The sequence below is a fragment of the Neolamprologus brichardi genome, chromosome 11 (assembly GCF_056152115.1).
Source record: "Neolamprologus brichardi isolate AB-2024 chromosome 11, ASM5615211v1, whole genome shotgun sequence".
In the NCBI taxonomy this organism is placed as follows: Eukaryota; Metazoa; Chordata; class Actinopteri; order Cichliformes; family Cichlidae; genus Neolamprologus; species Neolamprologus brichardi.
Window position 1 is genome coordinate 9,460,135 of NC_142114.1, and position 14,570 is coordinate 9,474,704.

Consider the following 14,570-nt stretch of genomic DNA (forward strand, 5'->3'; position numbering starts at 1 on the left):
CGGACGCGCCGGCGCGTCAAAATCACATGACCAATTTAAGACGACACAGCTACAAGATGCAGCACGTCAGAGTCTCCATTTCAACTTCGGTCGAAAGTGCGGACTTCAAACTTTATACCAGTTTTTGAATTGTGTCGATGGGCCACATAAATCCAGAGTTATGATAAAAAATACACGCCATGACATTTTCTACAGACAGCGCTAGCAAACACTCTCCGCTTGCGAGTGAAAAAAGAAAAAGAAAAAACACCCCTTCCCTATTGGTGTTAGAGTTTACCATGTCAGCCAATCAAAAAAATGATAAGGCAACATGTGACATTTGGTTGTTTAGGGAGAAGGGGAAGTTTTTAGGAGTGACACCTGCGACGGAAAGCGGGCGAGCTAAAGACAGAGAGAGAGTTTTCATATGTGAGACATTAGTGACGTTTAGCGTGTTTGGAGGCTGTAGTTAGTTTGTTGTATAGTTATTGTCTTGTATTGTGTGTCAGTTAGACTGCTGAATTTCATATTTTGCTCTAAAAAAGCCGTCAAAGGCAGATTCCAGTGTAAACCCTGTTCCCACATGGAAAACTGGACTCATGCACCTCCTGCTGTCAGACCTGCAGGGTTTAGGCCTTTGGTGTTCTCCTCTGTCTTATACTGAACACAAACTACATTTTTTGGACTGGCACAAATAATTTGTGTGCCTTCTTATTTGATGCAGCACACCTGATTGTTCTGTAAATAGATTTAAATGGTTATATAAAAAACGCCTGAGGCCTTGGCTGCATTTTTAGGTAAATAGTACCATATAACTTTGTTGTTTGCAAAACTTGTGCACAATTTTTAGAAATGTACAATTTCTATTTGCATTTCAAGTTATGAAAATGATTCGTTAAACATGTTTGTGGGTTTTACAGTAAAAAATATAACTTTTTTCTACTCGGATTTTGAATTTTTTGTCTGAATTTAGATCAAATGTGCTAATATAGTATACCAAAATGAAAAAATAACTCTAATTTCAGATATTTGAGGTTGTGCTGAAAATAATGATACCAAACAAGGCAAGAAAAACATATTTTAAAGGTGAAATATAGAGGTAAAATCAAAAGTAGTCAAAAATGGCCAATTATACCCTGGACCCCAGAGTGTTAAAAGACTGAATTAGTCCTGCAGTTATTTTTCATTTTTCCTGTTGGACCCCAGATAATGATTTGGCTTTTTTAATTACAGCCAGACATCCAAAAACTTTAGCTTCATAATATACTGAAAAAAGTAACTGCACACTTACAGAATACCCAATCCGTTTTTGCTTCAAAGCAAATTCCTCCGGAAATATCAGGAATACAGATACATTAATAATGTGGTACAATTGTAAAGTAGTCCACTGTCATAAATCACTGGAGCTTTTTAAGCTGCAATAGAATATTTACCTCAATTAATATATAATAACTCACTGCCTTTTTTGCCAAAAGTTAAGGAGGTGTCTTTTGTGTGTACATCAGAGATAAATCTACAGCCAGGGATAGCTTACAGTGTAGAAATGGGAGACTGACTAACCTAGCTCACGCCAGATGTAACAAAATTACCCTATCAGTTATTCAGTGTATACCATAGTGTGTTTTTTGTCAGCTCTTTTACTTTTGTTGCTATGATACTGGATAGTCACAGAATAAAAGTGTCACTGCTTAACTGTTAGAGCCACAGTGAACAAAATGTTCCTCCAAACATTATTTTTCATATCAGCAATGTAGTTTACTTGCAACCCAGTATCGTGATAACCTCGAATTTCATTTGCTACATGTATGAATATTCAGAGGGCTGCACTATTGACTTCTACTTCATTAGAGTTTAGCATTTGTACAGCTAGGATGTAATAGCTGGTCAGTGTTGGTTACTTGGAAAACTGAGTACAAAGTGTTAGCATAAGTAGTGTTAGATTTCCCTGATAATACAAAAAAGCACTATCACGGTACTAAAACTAGCTTAAAATGTTGTCTGATAATAGTAATATATAAATAGAACGTGGAGCACAGAAATGTGAGAGGTAATATATTTTCAGTAATTCAGAAATGATGACTACCTTACATAGATTTATGTCATTGAGATCAGTACTCCTGATCAACACTGATCTTAATAAACATTTACTGAGATGAGCATATTAATACTGGGTGTAATTAATCTCCTTGTGTTGTCAAAGCAGCCCTAATTCTCTGTGACAAGGTCAAAGGATGCTGCTAATTTCTTTGAGGAATACAAATACAAATGATGAAATACAAACATTTGTGCAGGTTTTTCGCGCTGATGCTGTGAGCGCCTGTCTGCTGAGGACAGAGTTAGACTGTAACTGTAAACTCATTTTATCTGCAGGAACATAAACGAGTGCACCAGCCGGGCCCGTCACCCAGCTCCCAGAAGCCCAGAGTCTTCAGTTGTTCCTCCTGCGTAAAAGCCTTCGCCAAGCGCAGTCAGCTGGAGAGACACAATCGAACGCACACAGGTGACAAAACACTGTCGTTCATTATAGTTTAAAATCCCAAACCCTAATCTGACAGTAGATGTAAAAGGCTGAGATGGTTTGGACATGTTCAGAGGAGGGGTGGTAGATAAGAGGAAAGAGTAAGGTCTCCTGTTGTTTTAGAAATACAAACGACCGTGTATTTTCTTTAATATTAACATCATTTCAAATCTTGAAGACTTATTTATTTTTTGACATAATCGCCATTTTGGTCGATTTTTAAATGCTGTGACAGTTTTATAATACCCATGTCATACCCGCTTGCTGCCACTGCCGCAGAATCGCCTTCCGGACAAAAGTTCTTTCAACCTTGGGTACATGTTGTAGTCACTGGGTGCGAAGTCCGGATTGTAGGGTGGGTGGAGAGCGACAGTTTGACGGGCGACGTGTGGACACGCGTTGTCGTGGAGAATGCTTACGCACAGTGCGCAACTGTGTTTTGGGACCGAAAGGGGGTAATGTTGGTTGACTTTATGCTGTGGGGCCACAATAAATGCTGACAGGTACTGTGAAACACTGGAAAAACTCAGATGGGCATTTCAGAACTGATGAACAGGAATACTGAGCAAGGGCGTAAGCCATAGGTGTCAAACTCCTGCCCGCGGGCGAAATTTGGCCCGCAGCCTAATTACATTTGGCCCGCGAAGCCATACCAAATTACTATTAGAGCTGGCCTACTGGTATTATACAGCTAATATATATATTGTTTAGTATTAAGCTTTGCTTGTTCCATATTCAGTTTTCCAGCAACACTTATTTGAGTCCATAAGAAAAGATTCATTCTTATATCTGGAGGAAGATTTTATTTTTTTTTCAATAAATATTAATGTTAGCCCGCGACTTTGTTCCAGTTTTGAATTTTGGCCCACTGTGTATTTGAGTTTGACACCCCTGCCATAAGTCATTGTTGATTTTGTCTTCACTCTCCATCCCCTGCCAAGCAGCACCCGTGATTCTGCGGTTGCTCGCTGATGAGCTGACAGATAAGATCTTTTCTTATCCTCTGCATCCTTACCCTATCACCTCTGCCTCCCACAGGGCGCCAGCCTGCCCTGTTGAAACACTATTTTTTTTCACTGAAAAAATAGAATGCCATTGATCAAAAATAGAATGCCTTTGATCCAAAGTAGAATGCCTTTGATCCCTTGTGATGTCATCATCTTGCTGAGAGAAAAAACCCTTAAATAGGAGCTTTGCTCTGTTAAACTTTGCTGCTCAACGGACCTTGACCTGACAGTAAGCAAACCCTTTTGGAGAGTTTTGAGAGAATTTCGCGTTACTTAGCAAACACTGACTAAGCCGACACATTTCACCATGTCAGCTAACCCATCCTTCCGCTCAAATGAGCTTGGAATAGTTAAAGGGAGCATTTTGGGAAACCACTACAAGGTAGAGGCTTTCCTTGGAGAAGGGGGCTTTGGTATTGTAGCCAAATGTCGTGATACCATGACCAACCGAGCTGTGGCTATTAAAGTCAACAAGAGCGACCCTGATATTCTGCAACAAGCAAAACTGGAACTTTTCATCCTGGAGCAGCTGAGAAGGTTGGATCCAGATGCCGCCAACATTGTTAAATGGAACGGCGTTTTCCACGACGGAGAGCGGATTTGCTTAAAGTTCGAACTCCTTGATCAATGCCTGTGGGACTATATAGGGGACCGGAAAAACCAGGGTCTCCCCATAAGCGAAGTCAGGCCAATTTTAGGTCAGCTCACAAATGCTCTGTCCCACCTGGGGTCTGTGGGAATAGTGCACGCTGACCTCAAACCTGGAAACATCATGGTTGTAAACCGCCATGAGTCTCCCATCAAAGTCAAACTTATAGACTTTGGCCTCGCATGTCCTGCGTCTGCAGTGATGCCTGGTGACCGTGTGGGGACGGTTGGTTATAGTGCACCTGAAGTTATGCTTGGCCTTCCTTACAATGAAGCAAGTGACATGTGGTCTCTGGGGCTGGTGGCTGTGGAGCTTGGTACAGGGGTGCCACTCTACCCTGGAAATGAAGACTATGATGTTTTGAAATTCATCATAGAGACTCAGGGTCAGCCACCAGATCATGTTCTAGACTCTGGCGTGTACACTGAAGACTATTTCATTGAAGACAACAACAACCAACAGCGCTGGACATTTAAGACTGACCAACAATTTCAGTACGATACAGGATATGAGTCCCTGGAGACAAGATACATAAAACTGACGCGTCTCGATGACCTCGAACAAGTAATGATGTTTAGAAGAGGACCTGAAAATGGCCAACGTTTGTTTGTAAGCTTAATTAAACAGATGTTGGCCTTGGATGCAAACCAGCGCATAACACCGTCGGAGGTTCTCCGGCATCCCTTTTTCAACCCTAAGATTTCCCCTTGCATTGACATGAGTGCTGAAAGACCACAAAACCCAGTGGTCTTTCAGCACCCTTCAAACTTGAAATGCAAGAGATCAGAGAAAATCAACTGCAGTTTTCAAAACTCGGTTGAATTTTCTCAGCAAGTATTCGTCCACACATCAGCCAGCCCATCCTTCAGCTCAGATGAGCTTGAAATAGTTGAAGGGAGCATTTTGGGAAACCACTACAAGGTAGAGGCTTTCCTCGGAGAAGGGGGCTTTGGTATTGTAGCAGAATGCCGTGATACCGAAACCAACCAAGATGTGGCTATTAAGGTGAACAAGAACCGCACTGATATTCTGCAACAGGCAAAACTGGAACTTTTCATCCTGGAGCAGCTGCGAAGGTTGGATCCAGATTCCGCCAACATTGTTAAATGGAACGGCTTTTTCCTTGACAGAGAGCGAGTTTGCCTGAAATTTGAACTCCTAGATCAATGCCTGTGGGACTACATAGGGGACCCGAATAACCGGCGTCTCCCCATAAGCGAAGTCAGGCCAATTTTAGGTCAACTCACAAATGCTCTGTCCCACCTGGGTTCTTTGGGAATAGTGCACGCGGACCTCAAACCTGGAAACATCATGGTTGTAAATCGCTATGAGTCTCCAGTCAAAGTCAAACTTATAGACTTTGGCCTCGCATGTCCTGCGTCTGCAGTGATGCCTGGTGACCGTGTGGGGACAGTTGGTTATTGTGCACCTGAGGTTATGCTTGGCCTTCCTTATAACGAAGCATGTGACATGTGGTCTCTGGGGCTGGTGGCTGTTGAGCTTGTTACAGGGGTGCCACTCTACCCTGGAAAAAAATATTATGATGTTTTGAAATTCATCATAGAGACTCAGGGTCAGCCACCAGATCATGTTCTCGATCCTGGCGTGTACACTGAAGACTATTTCACAAAAGACAACTACAACTACAACCAACAACGCTGGACATTTAAGACCGCCCAACAATTTAAATACGAGACAGGATATGAATCTTTGGAGACTAGATACATAAAACTGACACGTCTGGATGACCTCGAACAAATAATGATGTTTAGACGAGGACCAGAAGATGACCAACGCTTATTTGTCAGCCTAATTAAAGAGATGTTGGCCTTGGATGCACATCAGCGGATAACACCCTCTCAGGTTCTCCGGCATCCCTTTTTCAACCCTGGCCTCTCCAACAGGTTCCCAAGTATCAACACTGAAAAACCATACAGAGTCAATCTCCAGCATGGCATCTTCCACCCTGGACAAAAGTGATAAAAATACAAACTGGGGTTGGAAAAGGATATTAACAGCAAATTACACTGGAAACATTAATTAAGCTGCTCCAATAATTATCACTTTGGCTTTTTTTTTCTTCTTTTAATTTTCACTCCCCCCACCCCAACCAGTCGCGGCAGATGACTGTCCCTTCCTGAGCCTGGTTCTGTCGAAGGTTTCTTCCTTTTTAAAGGGAGTTTTTCCTTCCCACTGTCGCTAAATGCTTGCTCATAGGGAATCTTCTGATTGCTGGGGTGGCCAAAACTCTAGGGGAACTAGCAATTCTTGTGAAAATTAAAAAAAAAGAAAAAAGCCTACCAATATTCAAAGCAGAGCAGCGGAGCCTTACCATCACATCAGTCCTTTAATCCGACCTAAAACACCATGTTTACAGAAATAAATTCCATACAAATTGGAACTAAATTGTTGTTTTTGATTGTTTATAAATATATAGTGCTACCCTTCAGCCTCCTAGTAGACATACCTGTGTTATAAATGTGAAACTCCTCCGATTTTCCGAAAAGTTGACCTCTGACCTTGAAGTCAAGGTCACTGAGATTTAAGCTTCACAGAGATTTTCAGTAGATGCAACCATGGTATTGATTTGAAAAATCTACACGAGGCGCTGTGGACATCCAAGTTTGTGATTACAAACTTGGATGTCCACAGCGCCTCGCCATATACCAAAGATTAAGAGGTGGTTTTTTCTAGGTTTTTATAAAGATTACAAAACACAAATAACAAAAATGCCAACACTATTGTCATTTTTGACAACGCTATTTTGATGTTGTATAATGTAGGGCAAAAAAAACAAAACAAACCCAAAATTTAATAAATAAAGTACACATTCTGTCCCTCAAGAAGATACTGAGAAAAAATAAAGAATAACATTGAGACTGTAACTTTGCCATAAGTCATAGGTGTCAAATCAGATTCATTCTTATTGTTACATATATCTGGAGGAAGATTTTTTTTTTCAATAAATATTAATGTTAACCCGCGACTTTGTTCCAGTTTTGAATTTTGGCCCACTGTGTATTTGAGTTTGACACCCCTGGCGTAAGCATTCTCCACGACACCACACGTCCACATGTCGCCCGTCATAAATACACGGTTGTTTGTATGTCTAAAACAATAGGAGACCTTACTTTTGGGATTACCCTCGTACATTAACTCCTTTGTTGAGACTAATAATATGATTATTGGAAAAAAAATGTGATTTCAAGCAGTGTGTGTCATATTAAGCAGCTACAGTCTTCCCCTTTCAGGCTCACTAATTCATAAACTTATGCAAAGTTTATAAGCACATTAAAAACCATATTTCTGTCCTATCTTTCATTGTACCTAAAGTTTTATTGGCTTGTTGCCATTTCACTGGACTCATTTGAATGAGCAATTCTGACTGGATCTCTCTCTGCTGGGTTATCTCACAATTTTGTGCTGCGGGGTATGTTACGCTTTATCTTTTAGCAGAAAACCCCCCCAGAAATGTTCCACTTCCCTTTTGCTCCCAGTTTATGACTGACGTTTGTCACTGCTTGTTATTTCATGCCTAGCTTAACAGACGTGACAGGCCCTGAAATGAAAAATGTTTGAGGAGAAGTGACTCTGGTTGTGTAGCCCTGAATTCCTTATGAATAGGAGCTGTTTCTTTGGTTAGTTTTGTACAGCAAGTTAGTGCAAAGAGTTGTAGCTTAAGCATAAACAATGTAGGCATAGCTGCTTTGCCTGTGTGTCAGAAGATGTAAATAAATTGCGTCTTGAGGGGAAAAAGAATATGATTTCTTTACATGGCCATCATCACAATAGCATCCAGCTGCTTCGGTTCAGCTGGATGCTGATTTGTTTGTCTCAGCAGGACACGGCATTAATACGTGAAGAGTTTTCTTACATCTGGCGTACTGAAGGGTCTGCATTTTAGATCCCAGTAACTGAACTGCAGGAGACTGCAGCATTAAAAACACTTGCTTTAGGTTCACCATCTCGCCTTAATGAAACCAGAAAATCACCACCTCTAAATGCACACTCCTACAGTAACAGTGACCTTTCAGCACCCTCATCAAGGACGCAGCGGGTTATGGCAGTTTAGTTTTGACACCTAGAAAATTACTCACAAGAGGAAACATGTCAGGATTTGTGTGGCTTTTGTTTCCCACTCAGATTGTAGTACACTTTTGTTAATAACATAGCTTGTGAAAGCAGTTTGTGCACAATGCAGTTCACTTCACAGCTGCTTATTTACAGGAATAAAATGCTTATGTCATTATCCATCAATGGGAGCGTTTTGTTCAGCTGTTTGTGAGTCAGAGGAGAATCTTTACTAAGAATGGACACAGTATGTGTGAGTTTTTGAACATATTAGGTTAGCATCTGTTGATACTGATTAAACTGTGGGCCTGTGTGTTACTGCAGGTGAGCGGCCTTTCAAGTGCACTCAGTGTGACAAGGCCTTCAACCAGAAGAGCGCTCTGCAGGTCCACATGGTCAAACACACTGGAAAGAAGCCATTCAAGTGTGAGGTGTGCAACATCAGGTTCACCCAGAAAAGCAACATGAAGCATCACATGAAGAGATCGCACGGCTACGGTAAGCGCCCGGGTGTCACGGCACTAATTAGAAAAAAACCACAGCGTCTCTTTCCTGTTAGATTCTCTTTCAGTCAGAAAAAAATGTTTCCAAGGTCATTGAGGAATTTAGTGTGTCACAAAAAAGTCACTTTTTTTTAACTTTGTGATGGTTCTGGGTTTGTGTCTCTTTGTGTCAAGGTTACATTTCCTACACGGTGGGAATGGTGAACATTAAAAGGTGTCTCTGAGCGCTTAAATGATTGAAAAGCACTACAGGCTGTCCCCATTAGAAAAAACACACACCATCTCTCATCCTCGCATGTAGTATCTGTGGGGCTTCACTTCATGATCCTTCTCATTAAGAATGAGTTGTTAGAATGCCAACACTCAGTCTCATCAAACACACACGTGCAATCGCCTTCATCTTGCAGGCTTGGTGAAGCTTCACAGCAGGGGAGCTTTGCTGAGTGGTCCATCAGCTGTTCCCAGAAGCCTCCACTTTGATATCTATCATTGACGTGAATGTTAATTTATTGTCTTTCAAAGTTTAGCCCAAGACCCTCTTTTGTTTAACCTTGGACACATACACATGCACATTGTTCGCTGTCCTGGGAACCTGAGCTGTACATACTGAAGAGGGTCTGAGGAGGAGAACAGAGCTGTCAGATCTGTTTAACAGAACAGCTTATTTAACTTGAAATCCAGCTCCACAAAAGGTTCCTGCTCTGTACCCTCTGGTTGAATAAAGAAAACCAAGATTCTTTTTCAAAGTTGTTTTTTTTACTTTTATAGTGATCCAAATCTTAAAGACCTGCCGAAATTAAAAGAATATGTTTTGAGGTTGACTAATGTCTCATATTTTCAGAAAACAACAAAGTCACGCAGCATGAAATGCGTGACTGATTGTTGCTACAGTGCAGATAAGACACAAAGCAGCCGTGTCCACGCACTTGAAAACTGTGTTTTCAACTTACAGACACAGCGTGTGCAAATCACAGCGACAGGGCAGAATATTAATGTGATATTCAAAACGCAGCCACCTGCTTTTCTTCGTCTAAGCGGACTGGCTTCTCAATGAGGGTTTTTTATAAGCTTTTCATCAACATCTTTTGTACAAGAACGGTTAGACGCTTGTGTGGGACCATGTGATCAAGGTACAAACATTTGAGTAAAGTGAGAGTTTTCAGGCAGTATAATGTCTTCAGCATATCTTCTTGGTTTTTCAAGCTGAGATTCATCTCCAATGTCCTAACCACTATTTTCCAGGTGGCCAGTAAATCTTGGAGCTTTTATTTGTCTACCTATCTCATATCATGAGCCAGCTGTATCAGTACACTGGAATTTAGAGGTCTTTAGTGAACTTAAGTTTGTCAAATACGGGGTGTAATAATAATAATAATAATAATAATAATGGATTGCATTTATATAGCGCTTTTCAAGGCACCCAAAGCGCTTTACAATTCCACTATTCATTCACACAGTGGTGGAGGCAAGCTACAGTTGTAGCCACAGCTGCCCTGGGGCAGACTGACAGAAGCGAGGCTGCCATATCGCGCCATCGGCCCCTCTGGCCAACACCAGTAGGAGGTAGGTGAAGTGTCTTGCCCAAGGACACAAGGACCAGGACAGAGAGCCCGGGGAACGAACCGGCGATCTTCAAGGTTAAAGATGCGCTTCCCAACCCCCCTGATTTTAAATGGTGACAAGTGCCACAACTTCAGCAAAACTCTTTAATTTTATGGCACTGAAATCACCAGAAATGGTAACAAAAAAGGGCTGCCGTCTTTACTACAGGGTTCTTTTACAATTTTCAGTGCTTTTAAAGACCTTTTTAATAGTTGAATAAAGAGATGATGAATACAAAGGAACAACACTGAGAGAATGAATTAAACCATTAAACAGATTTAAAAATGACAAAATGTTCATCTCATTAGAAAATATTTTTCTTCAGTCTTAAACACGCTGTATCCAGATCTTATAACCACAGAAAAATGTCTAAAAATATGGATTAATTTTCTTTGATTTTCATTTCAGACCTAACCCACAGGAATCTCGTTATTAGACTCAGTTTAATGACCACTTTACATCAAATGGTCCTTAAGTTCCTTAATCTATTTAAAGAGAGAAACGTTGTCATGGTGCTGTTCGGAGTGCTTATATTCACCACATGACACGCACAAGAGAAACGCAAGACGAGAGCAGACACCTGGCATTAGGAAGTCTAAGGCCACCGATTATGGACTGAGCTAAAGGAATGTTTGCATGATGAAAAGACAAAAATCAGTAATTTAATAAAATTCTAGTAGCGACACCGTCTGCTCTTTGTGTGTAGGCACAACACTGGTTCTTCCCAAGAGTTAGGTGCCTTTTTTAAGCTTGAATAATTTATAGATCAGTATTAAGTTCCAACTCGCACTGGAACAGTCGCAGCTGAGTGTGAAGCGCTGGGAATGAGAATTAGTATCTCCAAATCTGAGGCCATGGTCCCCTCTGGTCGATCTATGTCCCTACCCTCACCTATGGTCATGAGCTTTGGGTAGTGACTGAAAGAACGAGATTGCAGATACATGCGGCAGAAATAACTCAGAGGAGTGGCTGTATTCTCCCTTAGAGATAGGATGAGGTGGTGGCCATCCGGGAGGGGTTCAGACTAGAGCTGCTGCTCCTTCACATCGAAAGGAGCCAGTTGAGGTGGTTGGGGCATCTGACAAGGATGCCTCCTGGGTGTCTCCTGGGTGAGGTGTTCCAGGCGTGTCCAACTGGGAGGAGGCCCCAGCGCAGACCCAGGACACGCTGGAGAGATTATATCTCTCGGCTGGCCTGGGAGCCCCTTTAGTGTTCCCAAGCTAAAGCAGGTGGCCAGGTAAAGGGAGGTCTGGGCTTCTCTACTTAGGCTGCTGCCCCTGTGACCCGGCCCCGGATAAGCAGCAGAAGAAGATGGATGGATGGAAGTGTTAAGTGCCTAACTTGGAAAGACCTTCAGAAAGCCTGGCAAACAATTGCTCAAGACTATTTTATAACATTAAAAAAAAGTCTGGCTGGAAACATATTGTCTACATTCATGACCCTGCAAGATCCCCACACGCTGCAAAGTTATCAAGTCTTTGTCCATCGACATGTTGCAAGATGTAAGAGGGTGACAGACTTGTCTTTTCATAGTCATCTCAAAGTGTATGATGGGCATAAGGACTTTGAGTATTTTTCCCATGACCCCTTTGGAAAGCTTTCACTTTATTCTTTGTAAAACCACAAGAGATGAAGCCCCCCCCCCCCCAAAAAAAAATATCTTTTAATCTTTTTTATTCTTTTCATTTTTCATTTCAACACTTTTCAGTCAGACTTGAGCATTGTTTCAGTGAGGAATAAGGGCAGCAACACTCCTGACAGCCTCGATATGATCTGACAGCCTTTTCTTTTTGCTCTTAACACATTTTGTCATTGTGGAATTGAAAAATTCAAAAAGAGCTTTTAAAGCAGAAAGCTATATTATATATTTTAATATGAATACTTCCCAGTATTCCACCTGTGACTTCACACAACTGCAGGCTCATCAGCAAGGTTAAAATATTCAGGAAAAAAATGGAATATTTGTCTCTTTGCTATTCGAGTCATGTGTCTGCTTCAAAGAGTAAGCTTCAGCCCTTTCTGTTCTGAAAAACAGTATTCAGCCTAATGAATATTTGTTTGAAGTGTTTCAGATAATGAAATGATTCTAAAATATTAATAAAGGACTGCGAGGTCTGTAGCGGTAGAAAAAATGTCCGCCAAGTTGACTTATTGTTGTTTTATACTGTGACACGAGTCTCAGATCATATTTACAGGAACTCTCTGTGTCTGCCACATCCTGTCGTGTAGTCGGGGGTGCTGTTTTTTCAGACTGAAGGCTAACAGTGAGGATGAGGGTACATTAAAACAAATGATGGAACAGCGCAGAGAGGAAAAGGCTGCTTTTGATTCTCATTTGCATGACAGCCACTGGTAAATTGAGTCAGGCATCAGAGCTGATGGTGCTGCTCTACCAACGTGTGTGTTAATGTGTTTTTGCCAATGCTAAAGAGAATTTCACTGGAAGAATCGTGCAAATCCACTCATTTTTCCCTCTTTCTGCTTCCAGGTCAAATACAAGATGTGCCCCTAGGCCAAGAGGAAGTGGCGCCTCGGGTTGAGGTGACCCCTGAACTTGACCTGGAAGTGGTTCCTGAAGCAACAGGAGACTGGCCGAACGTCTTCTCCTGACCGCAGCCCGCATGACTGCCAAGTATCAGAAAGCACTGCAGAGTCTCATGAGCACTTACTGGCTAAACAGCAAAGCTTTGCCAAACACAATAATCCTCTGAAAGGGGCTGTGTGGCTGGAAACGGATTTGAGGCTCCACCATAAGCTGAAGTGAATAGCGTTCATCATTTCTTTTCGTTACTGTTCTGCTCGGATCTCGGCCTTCACGTGGATGTTTCTTTGACACCTGGCACCCAGCTAAGCTTTGTTGCCGACCAGATACACCTCTACTCTCCGGCCTACTTCTGCAGGGCAGTGGAGCCCCGCCACCTCTCAGAAATTACTCAAGAAACTTATCAAAAAGCCCTTCAAATTCCCCAAATCCCACTTGGATTGTGCAGCTACAATCTGAACTGGGAGAACTCCAGGGCCCACCCGACTGTGGACAAACACCACCATAGCTCCTGTCTCCATCTAAAAATGGGTCAGAGCTATTTCAGAAACACAAGGAGGACCTGCACAATATCAGTCAGATGGTCTTAATGCTGTACATTCAAGTCCTCTGTCCTTGTAGCGGTCCCTGGCTGTTTATTCAATTCAGCATCAAAGCAAGGGGAGTCTGGCTCCCTCTGATTGGCCTAATGACTTTTATCCGTTCTGCTGCGGTCTGATTGTCATCAGTATGATAACCGCTGGAGAGGTTTGGTTCAGGGAACACGGGCATCCTAGATAAGTCTCCACTCTGGAGACAGAGGTCTCCCTCTAATGCCGGCCCTGCTGGAAATAGAGGAAACTGGAGCGTGCTGCAGAAACTCCCCAGAGACCAGTGTCGTCTCTTCTTCGGTGGTGTGCTCACAGGGAGCTGCAGGCAGCTTACCGCTGTCATGGCCTAAAAGCAACCGTCTTACAGTACATAAGACAGAAAGCACTTCTTTTCTACTGGTTTACTTTTGTCATATTTATACTGTACATATTTCATCTCCGAGTGAAATGTTTATTTTCGATTGATGTTTTAGTTTGAAAACAGCGGCTCACTGTGAAAGCTGCGCCTTTTTCCAGGTTCTTGATTGAGGACTGCAACACTTTTTCTTTACTGTGTCTCACTTTGTAAATAGTGTAGTTAGATGGCGTATATTTTTTGATGAACCACCACAACACAGATTATTGGATATATATAATTTGAGCATTAGGTTGCATTTGTTATGAAGCAAAGCCAATGTACAGCTGTTTCTTCTTCTTTTCTATCGTCCATAATAAGTTAAGATTAAAGTAATTTTTCTACTAATTAAAGCTGGTTGTTTGTTCATTACTATGAATTACAGATAGAATAAACTGTTTTGCCGTTATCGGCTTTGTTGCCAAGAGTCAAATGAGGACAGTTGCTTTTGCACAGGGGGAGCATTCAGGCAATATAAAAAGGCGGTCCCCTGCTGATTTTGTGCTGCTTATCTGAGTCAGTGTGCAAGCAAAAAAAAAAAAGCTATAGCTATCAAGCTATTTTTATAAACTGCCTCTGCAGGTGCGAAATGTGACAGGGAATGTGCTCATAAGTCACTCAAGACCTGCACACTAGATTTTGGCGAGTGGATTCAAACAGAGCAATTTTAACAAGAAAATTCCAGAAGGCACCTGGAGTTATAACCGTGGTCGGC

The 14,570-nt window shown here is 41.9% G+C and overlaps 2 protein-coding genes across 2 annotated transcripts in view; both read left to right on the forward strand.

Moving 5' to 3' along the window:
- The window catches only part of znf236 (zinc finger protein 236), a 50,079-nt gene extending 35,871 nt beyond the window's left edge, over positions 1-14,208 (forward strand). The window contains exons 30-32 of the mRNA XM_006794872.3: positions 2,350-2,479; positions 8,549-8,722; positions 12,818-14,208. Of these exons, the coding sequence (XP_006794935.2) occupies positions 2,350-2,479; positions 8,549-8,722; positions 12,818-12,939 (426 nt within the window). The 3' untranslated portion in view covers positions 12,940-14,208. The remainder of the gene's footprint in view (positions 1-2,349; positions 2,480-8,548; positions 8,723-12,817) is intronic.
- LOC148100494 (uncharacterized) lies at positions 3,618-6,615 on the forward strand. The gene has a single exon (XM_087847735.1). It carries the CDS (start codon positions 3,812-3,814, stop codon positions 6,131-6,133), a length of 2,322 nt encoding a protein of 773 aa, XP_087703861.1. The 5' UTR covers positions 3,618-3,811; the 3' UTR covers positions 6,134-6,615.
- Positions 14,209-14,570: the final 362 nt, after the last annotated feature.

Bases quoted from the DNA above. Each gene is read 5' to 3' on its own strand.
- LOC148100494 (XM_087847735.1), top strand. From the start codon at position 3,812: ATGTCAGCTAACCCATCCTTCCGCTCAAATGAGCTTGGAATAGTTAAA.